Raw genomic sequence first — 23841 nt, 5'->3', positions numbered from 1 at the left:
AAATTATGCATTCCAAATAATAATAATCAAATCTGAATATATTTTCTTATATTTTGACCGGAAGTAAAATCTGTTAAATTCACTGCGGAACCGGTTGCTGGAAATGCAAATTTAACAGAAACATCTTTTAGCAGAAATACGCACTTAAATGCAACTAGAGCTGAGAACTTTCGAGCTGTCTGAATACTCTTAATCCAGATCGATTGGTCTCGGTATCCGCTCTGGGCACTTTTATTTTGAAGATCAATACTTAATATTTTCCCTTTACCATGCGGGATATCAAATTAAGATTAGATTAATCTGCAGATTAGCAAAAAATCTAGATCAAGCATTGATCTTGATATCCACAATACAAGGGTTCCCAACTAAGTTAATGCTATGCTATAACAGCAAGCAACAGATAGGATACTACATATTATTTAAGGATTGGTGAGAAATGACGCGGTATTAGATTTGTGTATATATCTGAAAGCTTAAGATGAACATTTGCTGAAAAATTTCTTCAATTCAATTTTTAAAAAATCAAAAATCAAATACAAAATAAATCCATAACTGATATTATATCATATTTACCTCAAGTTAGTAAAATGTAGGTTTTTAAGATTAATTTAATTGTACAAAAAATCTAACCTTTTAGGGTTCTCCCAGGTACCTTAGGTAACAGATTCATGAAGAGAATAAATTATTTGGTGTAAAGCCTTAAAAGATAATTGAATATCATGGTTTAACAAATTATGTAGAATCCGACCTTATGTTTTTTTTGTTCAGTTTAAACCTTTAAATGGTGTTTATAAGAGCAATTGTTAGAAAAATGGGAACACGAAATTATTAGACGAGAATTTATATAGTGATACAGGGGCAAAATTAGATACTCAATTATCTTTTTAGCCTGTACACTAAATAATTCGGGAGAACCCTGAAAGGTTAGATTTCGTGTACAATTGAATTTATCTGAAAACCTTAGATTTTACTAGTGTTATAGACGTATTCAATAATAAATCAAACATCAAACTTTTTTGAAATAATATATTTGATAGGAATAAATTAAATATGCAATAACAATAAAAAACTTTCAGACTCTAATTTTTGATTTGAAAGTCAATACTTGTCATCTGTTACAAAACTTGTCATCTGTAACAAACTTGTAATCTGTAACAAATTTGTCATCTGTAACAAATCTTGTAATCTGTAACAAATCTTGTCATCTGTAACAAAACTTGTCATCTGTAACAAACTTATCATCTGTAACAAATTTGTCATCTGTAACAAATCGTGTAATCTGTAACAAATCTTGTCATCTGTAACAAATCTTGTAATCTTCTTGTCATCTGTAACAAAACTTGTCATCTGAAACAAAACTTGTCATCTGTAACAAAACTTGTCATCTGTAACAAAACTTGTCATATGTAACATAACTTATCATCTGTTCCAAAACTTGTAATCTGTAACAAAAATTAGTTTCCACTATAAAGCTCTTATTTTAAAATCATGAATCTATGGGATTATTTAGCTTTTAAAAGCTTTTAGATCACATCAATCTGAAACAAACTTGAACACTTATTCTTAGTGCAAACTTTGATGTTTAAAAGATCATAATATTGTTTTAAATGGATTCACGAAAGCTTTGAGTTCTTGTACTTGTCTATCATCTAAGATCAGCTAGGACTATTCAAAAGTTAACTCTAAAGATTCTTCCTTTGAGCGAACGCGGGGTTTCTGAAAAGGTCTGTTACTGAAGAAAAAAGGGATTCCAGAGTGAATGGGGTTCTTGCGCTTTTCATTAGGCTCAGGCTTCAGAGCACGTCTTTCACGGGACAAGCTCAAAGATCCTTCCTTTGAACGAACTCGGGGTTTCTGAAAAGGTCTGTTACTGAAGAAAAAAGGGATTCCAGAGTGAATGGGGTTCTCGCGCTTTTCATTAGGCTCAGGCTTTAGAGCACGTCTTTCACGGGTCAAGCTAAAAGATCCTTCCTTTGAACGAACTCGGGGTTTCTGAAAAGGTCTGTTACTGAAGAAAAAAGGGATTCCAGAGTGAATGGGATTCTTTCGTTTCTGGTTGACTATTGGTGCAACATCTCTGCTAATACGGATTAAACTTAGTGATTTCTCACTGCCTCGAGCTGGACTCAAGGTCTCGGAGGCCGCCACTGCTACAACTGCCAGGACCAGAACACTGGTAAACACCTGAATAATTTAAATACGAGCTTAAACATGAATAGAATTATTGTTGTGTTATAATGCAAGACAAATTATTTCAGAGGTGTACGCATCTTTTGTACTACAGTGAACTTTCCCTGGGCGGTAATGTAAATACAAGACGGATGTCGAAGCCTGACATGGGATCCATCATCTTTCAGATAAACAATCAATGAAATATTCTGGTCATTGGAAACTATTATGTGAATCATTAAAATTATCAAAATTTAATGCTTTTAACCTCCTCGGATACTAAACGAACACTGACGCATCTTTTCTTGTTTACAAATACCACCCAGAGAGAACTGGTTTCAATGTGTACGCAGAGTATAAGCAACTGCAATTAACTTTCCTTGCATTATAACCTTGTGCTAACCTTTGTTTAAACATTGAATGTTGCTAAGTATTTTGCATCTGTAACTACAGGGTTTCACAGAAAACATGACAGTTAAGAGAGAGAACTTTTAGACACATGAGATGTTTGAAACACTATGCAGCATTTGCCCCCCCCCCCCCAGATTTTAGAATAGCTTCAAAAAAATTTCGCCTTCGGCCTGTCTTATGGTTCCTAAATCTGGATTATTTTGTTCCGAAATAAATCTACCACCCGCCTCACTTAAATCCTGTGCCCGCCCCTGTGTAGGACCTCTACTTGAAATTACGTCTTATGACACTCATTTAATGTAGAAACACTTGAAATTATGTCTTATGACACTCTTCAAATGTAGGACCATTTGAAATTATGTCTTATGACACTCTTCAAATGTAGGACCATTTGAAATTATGTCTTATGACACTCTTCAAATGTAGGACCATTTAAAATTATGTCTTATGACACTCTTCAAATGTAGAACCATTTGAAATTTTGTCTTATGACACTCATGAAATGTAGGACCACTTGAAATTATGTCTTATGACACTCATGAAATGTAGAACCACTTGAAATTATGTCTTGTGACACTCATAAACTGTATAACCACTTGAAGTTATGTCTTATGACACTCATGAAATGTAGAATCACTTGAAGTTATGTCTTATGACACTCATGATATGCAGAACCACTTGAAATTATATGTAGAACCAGAGAACCACTTGAAATTATGTCTTATGACACACATGAAATGTAGGACCACTTGAAATTATGTCATATGACACTCATGAAATGTAGGACCACTTTGAATTATGTCTTATGACACTCATGAAATGTAGGACCACTTGAAATTGTGTCTTATGACACTCATAAAATGTAGGACCACTTGAAATTATGTCTTATGACACTCATGAAATGTAGAACCACTTGAAATTATGTCTTATGACACTCATGAAATGTAGAACCACTTGAAGTTATGTCGTATGACACTCATGATATGTAGAACCACTTGAAATTATGTCTTATGACACACATGAAATGTAGGACCACTTGAAATTATGTCTTTTGACACACATGAAATGTAGGACCACTTGAAATTATGTCTTATGACACACATAAAATGTAGGACCACTTGAAATTATGTCTTATGACACTCATGAAATGTAGGACCCCTTGAAATTATGTCTTATGACACACATAAAATGTAGGACCACTTGAAATTATGTCTTATGACACTCTTTAAATGTAGGACCACTTGAAATTATGTCTTATGACACTCTTTAAATATATATTTTAAATATATATTATATGTGCTGCCTTTAAACAAACATATATTTTATGGTAAATATCCAATTCTTACCAAGTGATTCATGTCTGCTTGCTGCAGTGTAGAGTGTATATAAACTGTATTTGAACTCTTTATAGACTGTATTGTAGAGCGGAGTATACTTGCTCCTTTTATAGTGGCGTGCAGTGGACCCGGGTGCGCGTTAGATTTGAATCTGTTAGCGGCATTTGGTTTGTTTTGCGCAGCTCAGTTCAGCTCAAAGGATCAGCGTTCCTATCTAAACTTTCCATTTGTTATAGTTGTATATAAACACGTGTTCATGATGTAATTCCTTTTCTCGAAAAATATTTGACAGCTATGCAAGATGAATAAGATTTCTGAAAAAAGACAGAGAATGGCTGAATTGCTGAATGCTGAGACAAAGAAATGTTATAGAAAAAAGGTTTGATAGGCTTTATTATTGTATCGAATTACACTTCATAATCCAATTTACAGAATGTTTCCCATTTTTGGATTCTCTAACTGTTTGTATCCAATAAATTTAAAAACGGCTGAAGCAATTCTATAAAATGTATAGAAAATTGGGAATGATATATATTTTGAAGAAAACGTTGAATGAGCAAAAATTTGTTGAAAAATTCAAAACATAAAACTTACTCTTAAACTTAAAACCAGCGGTTGAAAGAATAAATTATTTCCAAACTTAAAACCAGCAGTATTTTAAGAAAAACTTTTGTCCCTTTGATTGAAAGCAAAACTTTGTTAAACATCTTAAACCCAGCGGTTGAAAGAAAAAAAGTTGCTGGAAAAAACTTAAAACCAGCGGTTGAAAGCTTAAAAAAATGCAAAAAAAATCTTAAACCTAGGGGTTGAAAGAATAAAAGTTGCTGAAAAAAATTGCTTACAAGATTTAAACCCAGCGGTTGAAAGGCTAAAAAGTTGCTGAACAAACTTAAACCGAGCGGTTGAAAGCTACAAAGTTGCTGAAAAATCTAATACCCAGAAATAGAAACAAAAAAATTATTTCAAATCTAAACTCAGCAGTATTTTAAGAAAAACTTTTTCCATTGATTAAAAGAAAACATTTGTTGAACATCTTAGACCCAGCGGTTTAAAGAAAAAAGTTGCTGAAAAAACTTAACTCCCAACGGTTGAAAGAAAAAAAGGTGATGAAAAAAACTTAAAATCAGCGGTTGAAAGCAAATAAATTATTTCAAATCTTAAACCCAGCAGTATTTTAAGAAAAACTTTGTTCCATTGATTAAAAGCACAAAGTTGTTAAAAAATCGAAAACCCAGTGGTTGAGAGCAAAAAAGCTGTTGAACTAATAAAAAAGTTTAAAAAGTAGAAAAAAATGTAAACAAAAAAGTACAAATTTAGTGCTTGAACAAAGCTTAAATTTAAGAAAAAATGTTTCATTTTTTATTCTAGCCAGCTTAGAGTCTAAACTAGATCTCAACCGCTCCCGCCGAGTATTTTCTACAAAGTATACATGTATGTCATTGGAAAATTGACTAAGAAACAGATCAGCAATGTAAAGCTGAAAAATCATCAATTGATAAAGAGGTGCGCAAATTGCTGCATGTGAGCCAATGTTTTAAATGGAAAATCAAATCCAAAATTTGGATTTAAAGGGAGTGACCGGCGATGTATTGTAGTTGAACTGAGAATTTAGTGTTGCGGAGAATTTTTTTTAGGATTCATTTGAGACTTAAAAAACGTTTTAATGATGTATAACTGAGTTTGAGCGTAAAGTCGACGTTCAAAATCATCCATTTGGGTGGTCACATTTAAGGATCGATTTTTTAAAAACTTTTAAAAAATGACGACGAAAAAAATATCAAAAATTCTGCAGTAAACTAATTAGATGTTTAGGAACATATTTCTCAATAGAAATTTGCCAATAAATCAATTGTTTTTATCCTTATATTGAATTTCTTATTTTTTACGAATTTGTTCGCAGATATCTACAAATTCTTCAAATGTCGTCTTTACAAAAGAAATTCCGGAAAATCCACAGAAAATGTGAATTAACAATGAGAGATTACAGAAACTCAAAAAGATTACTTATTTTTGATGATTTAAAAAAAAATCGTCGTTATTTTATAATTTAAAAAAAATCCGTTCTTTGAATCGCATGTTCTTTGAACTATATTACTAACGGTTCATCATGTAAAATCTTGTGATAAAAAAATTTCTGTAAATAGAAATTTTCTCCACTGCTGTTATAGCGCTAAATACGTTTTGACAGTTACTTTTCTTTCCTTAGATTTGTTTCAAAATTTTAACCATTTCACTTTTTTACCTAACTTTAAATACGTATTCAACTATTTCTTAAAACTGTTCACGTTTCTGGTTATTTTACAATAGTATTGTACAATAGTATTTTACAATAGTATTTTACAATAGTATTTTACAGTGAAACCCTTAATAAAGAATACATCGAAAGAATTTATCAAATGTCGCCTTGAACATTTCTTAATGAGTTTTGCCGCTGAGAATTTTATAACTAGAAGCATTGAATCCCTAAATCTCAGTAATTGTACTGTATGTACTGAAGCTGTCGTATATTTTCTCAAGCTGTCATTCTTAATCTGTAACGTGTATAGACAGCATATTTTTAAATAAGGAAGGGGGCTTACTTATATACACATTCTTCAGTTTTAAAAGTTGGCATTCTCAACTTTTTCATAGTGACTAGATAATTTTATTGCATTTTTAAAATCATGGTGTCAAATGAAAATCAACCCTCCCCCCCCCCCCCAATTACTATGCCTAGTTAGTTCTCTCTATCAAGCAAGAGTTCGGCGTTAGACTTAGACACAACATTTTTTCAGTTTTCAGTTTACTCTCTATAAAATGTTAGAACGTACTCACATCCGTGGTTTACATGTCTACAGGATTCAAATTAATCCAGGAGATATTCTTTCATGCAAGTTGGACGAATTTTGGATGTCAGAACATCCTGAAAGGTACAGTGTTGCCTGTGTTGACCAGCATGGACGGATAGTTGGCCACATCGCTCATGAGCTAGAGCATTATGTAGGAATGTTCATTAAGTTTGGAAAGAAAAAAATCGATGTCAGGATTCCTCCAACCACAAAACCAACTAACGTCGGCGAGCTTGGAATGCAGATAGGTGAAGAAACCTTTAACTAAAAATCATTCATCGATGATCATTTGATAATAACCCTTTAAAAAATGGTATTAACCTTTTTAAGCGTTTAACGATGTTGTAAACATTTTGAAATTGCATCAACTTTTTGACAAAAAGTAAAAAAATAGGAACAGAAAATGTGTACATTTTTTTCAGAGTGTATTTTGGAGTTCTGTTATGAAGAGAGTGTAGACAAGCCTTGGATAAAAATAATGAAAAGAGAAATAAGGTTGAAAGGTGGAGTGATTCCAGAAGTCAGAACAAGGTTCTCTTTCCCTGATGAACAGAGAAACATATTTCCATAAACATTCTTCTTTTTATGTCTAAGTAAATGAAATTATTTCTTTATCATTAAATAAATTTAATCAGAGTAACTGTTCTGTTTTGTATACTCGTTGCTCAATCCAATTTGTAGAAGTTAAGTATTTATATTAAGTAAAATGTATACAAAATTATTTCTTACATACTTTCTTTTAAAAAAACCACTATTTCACAATAGAGATCAACTTCTCTTTGTTCAAAATTATGGAGGTTCAGAACTTATCGGAACATTTCAAAGTGTCCTCCATTATTTTGAACATAGAGCTGTGCACGTTTTCTAACCGAGATATGGCACTTTTTGATCAAATTAGGATCTCTATAGATTTCATCAATCTCGTTCTGAATTCTTGCCTCTAACTCATCCAAGGTTCTGGGTCTTGGGCTCAAATAAACTCTTCTTTTAAGGATTGGCCATAAAGCGAAGTCGAAAACTGTGAGGTCTTGGGATCTTAGAGCCCAACAGTGGCCTCGCCTCCCATCACATTCTGCCCTTTTCTCCAAAACTCTGCCTTCAAACTCTTGATCCAAAAAGTTAAGAAAATTTGGATTACAATGGATGGATGCTCCATCCTGTTGCCAGGTGGCTCCATCCAGAGACCCTCCATTCACTGCCTTCATCTGAGGTATACAGTTAACTTTAACATGTCTGATGTAGGATTTAGAATTCAGAGTCCCATCCTGCTTAATAAGAACACCAAGATTCCGTCCTTGAAATGTTACAGCAAAAACCATCAACTGAAAAAAACCAAATTAATTTTTGAGTATGTCAATGTAAAAATAACAAAAAACTTTAAAATGTACACCTTGAATACATAGTTTTTTTTATCTAGGCCTCTATATTTTTAGATAATTTTTTGTCAACTGGGCAAAAAAATTTCGAAAATCTGGCAATTTTTCTTATAATTTGATTGTGATAATTGTTCCCTCAGTGCCAATATAGTTTTTTTGTGAGACACCTTGTACTTTTCATTTTCACTTGCATAGTAATAAAATAAAAGAAAGTTTTGAATAACTAAATTAATATTGTGTACCTTAGAAGGAAACTTTTCCTTTTCGGCAACTAAACCACTTGTTATATCCGCTCAACCTCTTCCTCTATGCGCCATGGATTTAGCGTAGCGAACTGTGTGAGCGATATTAACAGATCCGTCTAAATAAGTGCAAAGGTTCAATTTATTAAAATAAATAATATTCCCCCAGATTTTTTACAGCTTCTTCTGAATTCTTAAAAAAGCTACAGGGTGTCTCAAGTAATATGACAGTTGGTGAATAGTTTCAAAGGTAATCTTCCATAATTTGTTAAGTTATTTGATAGCCAAGAGAATAGTAAAGAATATTATATGCAGTCATATTATATAAATCAAAATTTATTTCAAAGTAAATCAGTTTAGATAAAAGATTTTTTAAACAAAATAAACTGTGGTTAATCTTTAATATCAAATACAGTACCTGGAAGACGACATTAAAAACTATTCACCAACTGTCATGTTTTATGGAACATGCACTTTAAACACCACACAAATATTTTGTCAAATTACAGTAACAGTGGCGTAAAAACTGCATTATGCAAGTTTAATTAAGTCCTCCTGCAACCCACGAAACATAAGACTACATTGTTCTCCAATTTCTGTAAAACAAATATTAACTCACCGAGAGTAAAGTATGACTCATTCAAAAATGCAGTTTTAATAAAAGCATTGTCATCCTTCAGGACCAGAATTTGACACATGTTGAACTGTCTCTCACGGTCAAGAACTCCCATGGTCAACTTGTGGGTTTTGATTGCTCTAAAATTTAAATTCGATTATTTAACTTTTTTTTTTTTAAGTTTTGAAACCTTTGTCTGATTAATAATTTTAAAAAATTTGGTCGTATTTCAAGGATTTAAAGTATTTAATTAAAATCATTCCTATATATTTCCCTGCAGATGCACAAGTCACTTTTGTAGAGAAATCCCAATTTGACATAATCAGTTTTCAAATCATAAATATTAATATATACTTCATCAGACAAAGCTTTAAAGGGTACTTGAAATTATGCTAAATTACCCAAAAATGTATGAAATGTAATATATTTAGTTACCCACATAGGTTCAGAGACGACTGTACAGAATTTACTCTGTTTTTTATGTAACATTTTTGATTCCCTGTAACTGCAAACTTATTTTTATTCATTGCTAAATCATTAAATATATTATTCAACAACTATATGCATATGTATGGCAGAAAACAAACTTCAGATGCAGATCATTATAATTTTAAAGTTTTAAGGCATCATTGAAGTCGCATCCTTTGCAGGGTAACCCTGAAGCACAATACAAATATTACTTGTAGCATGGGAGCTTTAAAATCTTTCAAAATTCTGGACCAGGTGGTCTTAGAGAGGTTCAGCTGGTTCCTGTAGGGTGTATTAACTGGTTGATCTATCGGTACATCCCTGTCAGCGGCAACTAGAGCCTCAACTTGGTCTATGACTTCAGGAGTTCGAACAGATCTCCTTCTTCCTTTATGTTTCCGGTTTTCAAGAGTTCCAGTCTCCTTGAACTTTTTAAGGAGTTCATACACACAATTTCTACCAGGGACTGGATTCCCAAACTTTAATCTATATTTGTCCTGAGCTAATGAAATCTGCTCGTTCACTGTTATAGTTGGTTTCTTCCAACTTTAAAAACTCCTGCATGATATAACTCTTTTTTAAAAGAGTATATCGCATGTTTTTATATTTATGTGTATATATAAGTGTGTAGTAGGCATAGTTTAAAGATTTTTTTACACTGATTAATTTACAGCTGTCATGGCTGCCTACAGAGGAAGCTGCTTGATGCTTGACAAAGGGATAAATGTAGCTCACTAAAAAATATCAAAATTTCTTTGTTGAAAGTAATATTTTTTCCCAAATAATAATTTTTTTTGTTTCTTTTTTTTTGTAAAAATAAAAAAACAGCCTTGAAATATGCAGGGACTGTGGGGACAGATTTAAAGAGCTCCATATAAATATTCAATAAAAAAAACTAAATATTTGCTGCATTCTATTATCAGGAGATTTAGAAAACGACATTTGATAAATTCTTTCGATGTATTCTTTATTAAGGGTTTCACTGTAGTAAGAAATAAGATCTTTCTTTTATCTGTCTTTATAATAATTGCATAACTTTTAAGTTTTTTTTCAGTCTTGTCAAAGACACAGAAGCCTATTGGGATTTTATGAAGGATTCAGCACTCTTCATATCAGAACTCGAGTTTAAAGCTGCAGCCCTCTTCAGTCTTTATAGAACACACTATAGTTTTAGTCACTCAAATTTAGGAACATGGGAACATGGAGCAATATTATTGCTTAGACGTTTATGAAGGAGGAAGTAGAATCAATCCTCCACACCTTATCAAGAGTTTGCCTGGACATTTTCAGGTATTTATAATATACTTTCACCAATACAATAATTAAGTTTTCCTGTTTCAAATGTCTGGGGTTATAAAATACATTCTGAAGAGGGAGGGGGAAAGATTTCCTCTGAAAGCACAACCTCCCTTGCTTTCATATTTTATAACTGAACAGTTTTAATGAAAGTGCTAGGCACAACAAAAATCTACCCCCCCCCTCCCCCAACCAAACTCTCCTATTATATCATGTTTTCAGTAGTTTTTTGATGAATTTTATCACGATTTAACTGTTTTAAGAAAAGTCAAATTAACGTTTCTGAATTGCTGATATATCTTAAAATTTAAACAAGTCAGCAAAAAATGTCTCATTTTGGCTTAAAGTGTCCCTTTGTTATACAATAAAGTAGCATACAAAAGCTTTAACTAATCAAGTATAAATTATATATCCATTAATACTGTTTATTTTGATGTTAAATTATGATGACTGTCCCTTTCATTTAAATAAATTCCACTTTTGGGCAAAACAAATTTCGAATTTCATTTGGAACTACAGTTAAATTGTTTTAGAACTCTTCATTATTTTTTATTTTAGGGTTTACAGCTGTCACCACAGAAATGCATCAATTTGAGTTCACATGGTAATTAATGATAGCTTTTCTCTGATAAAAGAAATTTCCCTGTATAAGTTTCCAGTTTATGAAGTGATAGTCAGAATAATGAAAAATTTGAAGACACAACATTAAAGCAACACTGAAGTTCCTTCGATGTTTTTTTCAAAGCAAATGGGTTAACAAGTAACTTATTTATTCAGTTATCTAATAAAATCTTGAGTCTAAAAGTCCACTTTGTATTCCAGAGTTTAATGGTTCTCACTATATAAATTAGTATCATATTCTTAAGTAAATAATGCAAAAATTAATTTCTTGCAGTAATTCAACTTTGTACAGTGAGAAAACTAAAGAAATTGATAATATTTAGAACAAAAGAAATATTTGTTTTAACATTTTAACTAAGTTCTTAAAAGATTTAGGTTAATTATCACGGCTATAGGCTAGGGTTTAAAATTAACCTACCCTAATCTTCATACTTGCTGTTTTTAAAATTGTTACTTTCAAATCTTAAAATTTATGTACATAGATAAAAGAAGGATCAAGGAGGAACATTTGTCTAATAATAAATACGTTTCTAGTTTGTGTTTAATTCTAGCAGACGGTTTTCCGAGTTTCTTCTGTATCTGTCCTGTCCTGTGATTGGTCAGCACAGTTATGCCGGCGTTCCTATTGGCCAGCGGTCATGTCGTCTTCCAAACTCAGTTAATTAAAATAATCATTACATTTTTGTAAATTCGATGAAAACGGCTTTGAAAAAAAAAATTTTTTTTGCATAATATTTTTTTTTAGGGTTAAATAATGTACTTTTTATCACTTGAAAGGCATAAATCAAAAATGTTTCACCCTTAATAAACAGGCCTAAGAAAAAGAAACCAGGTTTTATCCATGAGTTCTGAGGGTCTTTGATCAGTCAGAACCGGGATACTCTGGAGAGCCTGATACCTCTGGAAATTACTGAGAGTGTACATCTGGATAAGGCGGGTTCTCAGGGTTGCATAGGGATCTGAAGTTGGATTATGGATCAGATTTATGAGGCGAGTGGCAACGTCCTGGGGAAGGGCTGCAACACAGTGACCCCTGCCGTATGTCTGCCTGTGTAGGTTGTGTACCGATCAGCATCTGAGTTGGGATCTTACCAAAATAATGGGCGTCTTGTAACGTACTTGTATGTCCACATACTCCATGTTTTAGGACACTAAATGTCTCCATAATTGTAGATTTCATAGCATAAGCCATTGTTACTAAGCTTTCTTTTAGTTTTCAACAACAGGGTTTGTTTTAAAAAAAGTACGCATGAGAAGATTCGGCACAGGGGCGGAGATAAGGATTCTGTAGGGGGGGGGGAAATTTATTTTACCCCCCCCCCCTAGAAAAATATCATGATGTATATCAAATTATTGGTTTTAATTGGGTTTGATTTGCATTTTCCACTCATTTCTGGGATTTACAAACTCAATCTAATAAAGGCTTCATTACATACCTTTCAGCTTTCACCTTGTTTTATATCCTTCATTATAGTCATTCATTTTACATTAACTACAAAGATCTGTAAAAAAACTGAATTTATTTTATTTTAACTAAACTTTTTTATATTAAGTTTGCTGGCAAACATTGACAAAAAAGGCAGTAATATAAAAAATAATAGTTTTACTCTAAGAGGAAAAAGATGTTACTTTTTTAAATCTTTAGAAAAGCTACTCTGTAAAACTTTGAAAAAATATGGACATTACTTATTGTTAAATTTTCTTGTCGTCATTGTAGTATGTTAAAGATCTTAAAGAAATCTAATGTGGAAATGACATTATTTAGAAGTAACAAAGTTTTTTTTTCTTGTCCATACCATTTTTTATCTATTAAAAAAACATATAATTTTAATGACATTAACTATTACTTTAGAATTTAGAATCATTTAGAATATGTTGACTTAAAATTTGAAATATCTGATTCCGACGTATCTGCACAGTGCACATTTTGATGTTTTCGTGCAAATTTAAAAGATATTCAATTTTAAAATCAACCTTTTTTTAAAACAAAAACAAAGTAACAACTCTTTCCTCCATTTAAAAGTTGGCGCGGAGGCGCGGCTTGGCGCTTAAAACTTGTTCAGAATGTCTTTATTATTGATTGATTTTAATCTACTAGGATGGGAGTGCATGATTGCATGGCTAGATAGCCTTTCTGTTTTCATGGTGTTTCTATTTTTTGTTTAAATTTAAACAGTTTTCAATGAAAGCTTATCAAATCAAAATCAAAACAGTTCTTACTTTGTTTTAAATTAATTTTGAAGTTTTAATTTGATTAATTAATTAATGTGTGGAAACAATGTATCTTGCCTTCTATGACTACTAAAAGATCTTTCAGCCTTGGCTAATGTGACTGGATAGGTAAGGATTAATTTGATGAGGGTTTGGACCCCTTTTAGACCCTTTGCTGCCTCATGCTCTGTTAATGTGACTGGAACACATCTTAGGCAACTGTTACTTGTAAAGGCAGCAAATAGAGTAACCTGTGCTAATCAGGGCCTGAATATATGTTCAGGGGTAATTACCTGAGTACCACTAGAACAGAGATGGAATTTTGTCATCCGTACTTTTTGCAAACATATGACGTCTCCACTAAATCACGTCCGATACACGGAGGAATTAAGTACTGTCTAAATGGGATTTTCCACAACATTTAGTGTCCGACCATAAACTGCAACATCGCGTGACCCCTATAGGCGAAAATAAATAGAAAGCTGTTCAATACACTGCAGAATAAATTTTCAGGGATACTTTTAATTGACGACTTTCAAAAATATTAAATTCTCAAGAAACAGCATTCATAGTTTTCGTAAAATAAATCTACTAAATATTAAATTTTTTATTTAGTATTTATCAAAATCAGATAAAAATTGGACTTTTTGAATTAAATTTGATTATTAAAATTGTAAATATTATTTATCACTGGGTTTAAAAAGTTGTATTGTGTGAAGGTGCTGACATCTATAATGATGTTGTATATCATAAAAGTAAACTCAAGGATATATATTTTGGACTTAACAACTCATACTAATGATATTTCGAGAATGCAGGATTATAATTTATTAACTTATAAATAAAAACAAATACTATACGATCAAATAGCAATAGGAGCAAAGATCAATGTAGAATGGGAGTGTTTATTCCACTTCCTCTGCTTTCTGAAAGGGTTGATGATCAACTAACTCTTATCTAGGTTATCAGTTGAGTTGCCAGGCTCAGCTCGAAATTCCCGGCTTTATCAAACTCCCTGGGTCAATGTCCATTCTACCCGTGCTCTAGCCACCCAAAACTAGTAGCGTCAGGTAGAAGAATCGGGTTTTTGGCTTCGCATTTTTCTATTAATATTTCTGAACTTAGCTTCGTTCTAATAATAGATGATATTTACAGACAGGGTTTCTATTTTCTCCCTGAGCAGATGATCGCTAAAAGATCAAAAGATCGTACCTCCGCTACAATAAACTCACGGCAAAATTATGTGAGCTAACCATGACGTAAGTAGGTCGGTCTGTCCGAAAATAACTAACGGGAGACATCTAGTGGAAAAACACTATAAAGTATAGAGACGTATTTAGGACATCTTAAATACGCCTTTAAATTAGACAAAATTCTGGCTCAGCTGTCTAATAGGTGAGTGTACAATCAGTTTATGGAGCCAGTTAATAAATAAATAATTTTAAATTAGGATTTTATTGGTTTTCGGGCCTTGTATACTTCATTGTTTGTGTTCAATTTGTCCTGATGGACTGGGCCAGTAACTGTGGTGTAAAATAATTTAAATCAGGGTCATGTACAAAATAGATACAATGGGGGGGGGGGTAGTCCCAAAACCGCTTTCTATAACATCAGACCCTGCTGATTGGTATCTGAAGATGCATATGATTGACGTCATTGAATATTTGTTAGATATTGATTTGATATTCTGCAATGTTAAAATATCTTAAAAATTAATTTTTATAGTCCTAAGACCGTCGAGGTCAAACCATCTGCCATTTAAGATAGGTAAAAGTTAGGAAGTCGACCTTCTTATCAGGGTAAAATATCCTTTTTTTATTCTTTCTTTAGAGATTTATAATTACACCAGCACATGGTACTATTTAAAATGTAAAAAAATCTCAGATATAATTTCATGTGAACCTCCATTTAAACAAGGTCAGGTACTAATAAATCCTCTGTCTTTGAAATTTCTATTTTTCAAGAATAGACGTCATATTTAAACACATACAAAGTATTAATGGTTAACTTTATGTGCATGGTCTCTTTTACACACAGATTGATAACACAAATAAAAATGAACTGCTTTAGGACATAGACATATCAAGAAATCACCCGGTTCTGAGCTTCATAAAAGAAACAAACAGTGTTGTCATTACAAATACTGGGAGTTTGAATGGAGTCAGGTTAATTGTAATATCAAGTCAATTTTTAAATTGTTTTAAGTGAACCCGCTGATAAAAAACAAAACAAAAAAATATTAAATTTTTTTTTTTTGGAGGGGGGCGTAGTTTTCAAGGTTTGAAAAGCTAGCCACAAATTGTGCTCCCCATCCTGACCCATACCTTGGAATTGTTTATAAATATTTTTGTCCTATTATTTTCCTAATAAAATCATTTGTTTCCCCAATTCGATGTAATTTATGTTGCTTCTACTATAAATTTCTTCAATGGGCTATTAATAATTATAATTATTGTTATTCATATATAATATTGTTTTTCATATAAAATATGATTCAGGACATCATTGTGATAGCAACTCTTCATGATAAGTTGTGTTGGTCATTTTCCAGCAAATGTGCAAAGGAATTTGGTTTTCACTTTTTGATTTCTAAAAGTGTTTTAAGGGGATTTCTTTGGTTTATTATAAGGGATTGTAAATGGTATCTCAAGTGACTTCTTTCTTAAAGTTAAATGTGCTACAGCTAACTACCTTAAAGGATTTTTTACCAATAAAATATTTGTTTTCAATGCAATGTCCCCCCCCCCCCCCCCCCCCCACACATAGACATAGTACCACAGCCTTTACAAGGGTGTCCCCATTGTAAGATCTTCAAATGGAAATTATGTCCACAGTACCTCTAAATACTTGTTTGATGGTCGTAAAGCTTTTATTCAAAGAAATGAGAGTATTTTGTTTAAATTATTTTTACTGTAAATAAACATTAATAAGTTATAATAAATTGACGATTTCCAAGAGAAAATCAAGATTCAAGTAAAAAACAAAACAAAAATCACTATTGAGGAAATGTAGCAAGACGGCCGTCTGCTGGTTTGGGACATGGAGAGGGAGCAGGAGACGTTGGATAATCTTCGCAACAAAGTAGTCAATAACGGCACAACGGCAGATCAAAAGCTTCTTAGCTGTATAGTTCGAACAAAAAGAAAGAACTGGTTTGAGAGCTTGTTTAAATGTTGGTTTGCGCCTCCCCCCTAAGTGCTGGGGACTGTGCATTGTGTTTTAAAATAATTAGATTTTTTCAGTGTTTGTGTTGACCTTGGCAATGAATAGTAGGTTTGCTTTTTAGATATTTTTTTTGTAATGTATTCTTCACTTAAAGGATTGGCCGTATTTTCCCAAATCTACAGTGTTACCCACAAAAGATGAGATTTCTGTGATGATATTACGGAATTTGTTTAGTCCAATTTTTTGCATTCAGGGTTCCTTGTAGGCCAAACTATCTTTTTTTTTGTGCTTAATCATTTAATAAACCATCAAGCATCAAATCATCATATTTATTGAGTTTTGACCCTTGGGTCACTTCTTCCTTACAGTCTCATCTTTTTTGAGACACCCTGTTACTTTTTCACATCATTTCTCTTCTGGTATTGAGGTTTTCCTGAGACTACTTCCCTTTGTAGTCCACAAACCATATATTATTATGTATCCCTCTGTATTTGCTGGAAGACATGCTTAACACTTGCATAATGCATATAGCTATAAATAAAAGGGAACAAATAAGGTTAAATTTGTAAATAAAGAAAATTTACAACTACTTTAAAAGGGGGAAAACACTAATTTGAAGATGAGGGCAAGGTCTTTTTAAACCCACCACACATGATTTAAACTTTTGCCCATAAATCCCAGGGGGCGGGCAAGGCCACCCCTTGGGATGCCCAGGATGGGCAATAGGACTACTGCCCCCCCTGTGTACATGCCTGAGAAACCACACTTAAATTAAATCCATTTTTAAATAGATGATGGAGATCTCATGCATGCACAAAATGCTTCTAAAATATTTAAAAGACAGTCCCATCAAAACTTTTTTTACAAAAGTGATGTGCTACACCCTGGAACAATACTGAAAGGCCAGGAAGGAAAAACCTACAGTGAAACCCTTAATAGAGAATACATTGAAAGAATTTATTAAATGTAGCCTTGAACATTTCTTAATGAGTTTTGCCGCTGAGAATTTTATAACTAGAAGCAGTATCCCTAAATCTCATTAATTGTACTGTATGTACTGAAGCTGTCATATATTTTCTCAAGCTGTCATTCTTAATCTGTAACGTGTATAGACAGCATCTTTTTAAATAAGGAAGGGGGCTTACTTATAAACATATTCTTCAGTTTTAAAATTTGGCATTCTCAACTTTTTCATAGTGACTAGATAATTTTATTGCATTTTTAAAATTCTCTAAAATTATTATATAATGCAAAGTATTTAATCATCAAGCATTTTCTTGGAGTCAAATATTTGTGCTTCAATCTTTATTTCTTAGAAAAATTGACTTTTAAATTCTTTAAGCAAATTATTAATTGTATAGATAACAATAAAAACATTTAAAGCACAAATATTTGACACCTCATGGCTGTCTTTTGTTTCGATTTTAATTCTTTTGGCCCTAGATTTTACGCCAGCCAAAATGGCGCCATGACGGTCATCTTTTTTATAAACATGTACAGCTGAAGCTGAAACAAGTTTGACTGAGCGTTCCACACATTGGGTGTGGCAATACCATTTGTTCAGAATCAAGGGGTTTGTGATTCTGGTCTTTAACTCTTCTGGGGACATTCCCCTTGTACTGGAGGGCTCATTTAACTGGGCCAGTGAAAGAGAGTCCCAGTCAATCATTTTTGAGAAATGATCTGAGCTCCAGTTTAGCTCTGGTACCCTTCGATCTAGATCAAAGCTTTCTTTCTCTTCTCTTATCTGAAGAATTTTTTCGACAGCTTCCTGACGAATTTCCTCCCTGCTGTCAGCCAGCATTCCAGCTAAGATGTTATCAGAAAATGCAAAAAAAGCATTGCGCTGCACAGCAGCCTTGACAACTGTGATTGTCTCTTTCTCCTAATCAACAAGGCTTTAATTCATTAGCAAATACAGTGAGTCCTATTAAACATGAAACTTATGTCTCTGTAACTTAAACAAGACCTTTATAAAAAATAAAAATTATTACTTTCAACATGAAATTATTTTGAGAAATATACGCTTTGTCTTTTTTCCTCATTTAACTTGAATTAAATATTAAAGCCAGCCTGCGTTAAGATTTGTTGCATAACAAAGTGCAAATTCTTTGGTCCACTCTGCCAAGCTGAATTACACTTTATCTCAAACCAAGACCTGGCATACACCTAGAATATATATAAATATTTTTCACCCAAACTTCTGTAATTCGGAAAAACAATGTTTTTTCATTAATATCATAATAAATACCTGAGCTACATATGTTGCTAGCTGAGTCAGTTTAGAAGTTGGATTTGTAGTTTGAGTGTAGAGAGCAAGTATCCTGGTACCTAGAGTCAACCAACGGCTATGGCACAGCTTTTCAAGTTTCCAGTCTACAGGAGGATGTCTCACTCCGGTTGAAATCAAGACCAAGAAAGAATACAGCTGCCTCTGATCTGTTGAGAGATCGTCAACTATTTCCTGTGGCATGCAGGGAAGGTCAACTGGTATGAGAGCAAACGGAACACCTGGGTTAGAATCCAGATCACCAGCTACCAGTTTTCCTATAGGACCTGTAAAGGACTTTGGACCAGATGTAGTCCCATCTAGGTGATAGAATAGAGCTCTCAAGGGAAGCTCATTGAAGTGCAGAAGACAAACTAACCAATGAAGATTTCTTTCCAGTTTTAGTTCAACTAAATGAATAGCTCCAGATAGTCGTCCTGTATTAGTTACAGTTCCATCACTGGCAAGGGCACTTATGACATCTAGACTGTTATACTCTAGCAACACATCTAATACTGCATTTGCTATGTTTTTTCCAGTTGAACTAACATTCAGGGTTTGGTGGGTAAGATATTTTCCTTCAGAATTAGTAAAGGAGTAGTGATCCTTAACTAGTTTCCTCCTCTTATTATCCTCAGTGAAGCATAATGTATCTGTTTTTTTGCCATCAAAACCTAAGCAAGTCAGTTTACCAGAGTTTTCTTCCATGTTCTTTGCAATGCACAGTTTTCTTCCCTTCTTTCTTTCCAATCTAATTTTTGCTCTGGTAACGACTAGATCTTGATCTTTTTTGGATATCAAACCTACATCAATTAAAGTAGCATTTACAATGCTTGCAACTAAGGCATCACTAGCATGAAACCTGTCGGCCTCCTGAGCTACTGTAGGGAGCAGTAACTTGTTGTAGTTGAACTTGACTTTACCATGGAACACTTTTAAATTATCATTATCATGATCATTCATGTCCAAATCATTTTCAAACTGCAAGAATTCTGGTTCTTCATCATCAGCACTTTCGTTTTTTCTCTTATATTTCCTTGACATCTTCATCTGACCTTTCTTAGATTCTTTTTGATCTACACTTCCAAACACAAGTTCCCTTGTTGGGCCACCAGGGGCTAACAGGTTTTTCATATACTCTCTTTCGGTTTAAGGAATCTAAAAAAAAATAAACAATTTAGATATGTTTTAGCAATTCTATAATATGATTTTTATCTTTAAATATTTTATCCACTATTCATTTAAATTTTCAATATGAACCGATGGGGGGAGGGGGGGGTATATATATAAGTGAACTTAAATGGAAATTCATAATACATGGGAATTCAATGATGACATTTTATCCTGAAATGATTATGTTTTATGAATCTCACTGTACCTTGTCAGTCTTGCAGGTACAATTTATATGTGTATGAAGTCCTGATGTACTACAGTTTTTCCTCATGCAGGGTGATTCAGGAAGCTTGCACTTGCAGGGAGTGCAGTTAAAAATTGTGTTCCCACTCGCAACTGTATTTCTGCGTATATTAGCTGATAATCTTTTGTCTTGGCAGTCCTGATACTTCTTGAATATTTGGATTAAATGTTCGGTCAGTGAGTTCTCTGATCTTATTGGAATAGCTGGATGAACCTTTCTCCAAATATCTAAGATTGGAGGAAGCATCACTTTAATAAGTTCCCTCTCCGTTTTTTCTGGATATAATACTTTATTTAGGTTTTTAAACTTGATAATTTCATGTATAGATGGAGGTCTGCTTCCTTTTAAATCTTCACCAGGGGGATCAAAAAAGGACGCATGTGTCCTTGTTTTTGCCCTAGGCATCTTTCTGAAATCAAAACATTTGAAAAAATCGAAAACTACTCTTTTAACTTGATTTAAACCTTTAAATCCACCAAATATAGAATAAGACTTTGAAGTATTAGCAGACCCGGCCTTCTGTGATACTCTTTAAACCCCCCCTCCACCCTATAAATTTTCTACAAAATAACAACTTTTAAATCACCACGTTTATAAAAAACTTTTGTTTGACTCATAAAAACTGATTATTTTAACCAATTTGTATCAAAAAAGTCTAATAATAAATACGTTTCTAGTTTGTTTTTAATTCTAGCAGACGGTTTTCCGAGAATTTCTTCTGTATATGTCCTGTCTTGTGATTGGTCAGCACAGTTATGCCGGCGATCCTATTGGCCAGCGGTTGGGAAGCGGTCATGTCGTCTTCCAAACTTAGTTAATTAAAATAATCATTACATTTTTGTAAATTCGATGAAAACGGCATTGGAAAAAAATTTTTTTTTTGCATAATATTTTTTTTTAGGGTTAAATCATGTACTTTTTATCACTTGAAAGGCATAAATCAAAAACGTTTCACCCTTACTACACAATGAAATCTTGAGAAACAAAGCACGAGATTTTGTGTCAATGCAATCACTCAATGGGTTCAAGGTTGAAACGTTTGACCAACTGAGACGAATCATACAAGTTTCAGTTGAAAACATTCAAACCAGAACCATTGCTGGCAAACTTGATGCATCAGATGCGATAGGCACTGACATCCGTCTCATGAACTACAGTTACACAAATGCTGCAAGTTCCCGCGAAAATATATTGTTGTATTCCAGATTGTTTGATATATAAGTGAACAGTCCCTTGAATCCAACAGGAAGCCAGATGGATCAGTACATCCCAGACCGCCGCAGTGTAGACACAAGTCTCCCTGCACATGGCCGTCTAGGGACCTGTGCTATATACAGTGCACAGACTGCTTACAGAGAGAACCTCATTGAACGAGTTGCAAGAAGATGAACCGTGTTCCTGTCATAGTAAGGAACCCTGCCTTTATAGAAGAGCTGGAACCAGATGGAGATGGAGTGGATCCAACAGACCTCACTCCCTGCATAGAAGGGAACACTCCCATCATCAATAGTCCTGCTTCAGAGGATGAAGGAGTAGATGGAGTTGGAGATATAATCCGGGACATAGAGGAGTTGATCCAGGATACAGAGGATGAGCATGAGGAGGATGTTCCACAGATACTCCGAGAAGCAATCCAGAACTTAGAAGGATTGAACCAGGAGTTGAGGAGTATATTGTCCCTAGGGGACACTAGCCCTGTTGAACCTACTGTTGTCCCTGAAGTTGATGTATGGGACACAGGGAAGGCTACAGAGCAAGAGTACAGGCTGTACCCCGATCCCACGATGGAGGAGATCAGGGACAGACTCGCTAACCAGGTTTGGGATCTGCTCCAGATACTACAGGAGCGGGTTAACCAGCATACCTATGATAGTAAAGATATTGAGTTGATATCAGGACTTCAAACAATACTAGTTCTGAACTCTAGACTCAGTGTCATGACTGAAACAGTACTTAAATGTTAGGCTGATAAACGTTACAGTTAACAGCTAATGTTATAGTAAATATTCATATGATTATGTATGCATTTATAAACATGTATTGAATGTATTAATAAACGTAGTTATATGTAACAAAGCTTTATTCTTTATCAGGGGATTAGTTAGTATATGCATTCAGACGATATCCAGTTATCTCAACATATGGAGATAGTTGAAATATTGTAATGCCAGGTTACACAAATGATAGATATAAACAGGTTCAGATACTTGTATAAATCTCATTAAGTGTAGATTTTAGATACCGATTAAATGCACGTTATGTAGTTCCACATTACTACAAATGGCGCAGAGAAAGGTGCTTCTTTATGCCTGAATTTGGGTTTTCTTTTAAATCTGAATTTTTAATAAAGAACTTAAAAATCGAAACCTACACCCCCTCCTCTGTTTGCAACCCTCAACCTTTATAATTTGAAGAGTTTGGGGGATAGAATGCAATTACACAGAGTGTGCAATAAAGTTTTAAAACTTTCAAATATAAAGCTTGTTTGGGTTTAAGTCTCATAAATTGCTTCGTAATGGTTAGAAAATATTTAAACATTCTGACTGTTCAAATTGGGCAACGGACTCTNCCCCCCCACCCATTATTCTCTTATGAATGTAATGTGTAAAATTGAGATTGAATACAACAGTTGAAATTAGAAAATTGTTGATTAAGTAAATTTCAAACGAATTTTATCTACATTCTTTATTTTGCCATGCTAACAACTAATATGCTGAAAACGCGTTTTAAATTAACAAAATGCGTTTAAGCAGAAATTAATTACATATTGTTAATTCTACATTCTTGAATACATATGTAAACGTATACGGTACATAGTACATAGTACACATCATGTAGTACACAGTACATAGTATAATACAGTTGTACTGGCAGAGAGAGAGATGCCCCCTCAAGGGAGTGTGAGGGAGAGTATGGGGGATGTGTAAAGCAATAAATTTAACTATATTGGATATTGAACCCTGAACTATTTTGGCCTCAATATCTGAAAAATAATTTAGTTGAATGACTGTTGAAAAACGTGCTAAATTCTAAAACAGAAGCCAAGCTGGACTATAACAATAAATAATAGGGGCCAGTCTTGGCTTGGGGTTTATCCCAGGGTTGAAGGGGTCAACCCCCCTTCTCACCCCCCAGAACACATGTGCAGGGTTGCGCGTAGAAACTGTACCGACCAATAGTGTACGGGATTATCCGGCCGCAACAGAGGTGCAGCATCTTATCCGCCAATAGGAGCAAGATCTACACTATACTCTGTTTCAAACCCATAACACTGCACTAAACCAAGGGATAAACATTCAAGATAAAGAATGGCTAAAACTCAGTCTACAGACAACCAGGATAAGAAGAAAAGAGCTTCAGGTATACCCCGGACTTAAAATATTTGGACAGACGGACTTTAGTTACTCTGTAAGAA

The 23841-nt window shown here is 33.6% G+C and overlaps 2 protein-coding genes and 1 long non-coding RNA gene across 3 annotated transcripts; all 3 read right to left on the bottom strand.

The window, feature by feature from the left end:
- Positions 1–1454: 1454 nt before the first annotated feature.
- Positions 1455–4029, bottom strand: LOC111703189 (uncharacterized). Its single transcript, XM_023475063.1, has 2 exons — positions 3927–4029; positions 1455–2184 (listed from the first exon to the last, which is right to left on the bottom strand). Exons 1-2 carry the CDS (start codon positions 3936–3938, stop codon positions 1666–1668), a joined length of 531 nt encoding a protein of 176 aa, XP_023330831.1. The 5' UTR covers positions 3939–4029; the 3' UTR covers positions 1455–1665.
- A 3440-nt stretch (positions 4030–7469) lies between these two features.
- LOC111703184 (uncharacterized) lies at positions 7470–9160 on the bottom strand. Its single transcript, XR_002765574.1, has 3 exons — positions 8983–9160; positions 8364–8482; positions 7470–8067 (listed from the first exon to the last, which is right to left on the bottom strand). It is a non-coding gene; the product is annotated as an uncharacterized LOC111703184 (long non-coding RNA).
- Positions 9161–18694: 9534 nt separating this feature from the next.
- Positions 18695–20930, bottom strand: LOC111703171 (uncharacterized). Its single transcript, XM_023475046.1, has 3 exons — positions 20388–20930; positions 18992–20167; positions 18695–18909 (listed from the first exon to the last, which is right to left on the bottom strand). Exons 2-3 carry the CDS (start codon positions 20141–20143, stop codon positions 18796–18798), a joined length of 1266 nt encoding a protein of 421 aa, XP_023330814.1. The 5' UTR covers positions 20144–20167; positions 20388–20930; the 3' UTR covers positions 18695–18795.
- Between the last annotated feature and the right edge of the window lie 2911 nt (positions 20931–23841).

This window comes from Eurytemora carolleeae, unplaced genomic scaffold, assembly GCF_000591075.1.
Source record: "Eurytemora carolleeae unplaced genomic scaffold, Eaff_2.0 scaffold487, whole genome shotgun sequence".
In the NCBI taxonomy this organism is placed as follows: domain Eukaryota; kingdom Metazoa; phylum Arthropoda; class Copepoda; order Calanoida; family Temoridae; genus Eurytemora; species Eurytemora carolleeae.
The sequence above is the reverse complement of the archived record's forward strand: the minus strand, read 5'-3'. Positions and strand labels throughout refer to the sequence as shown.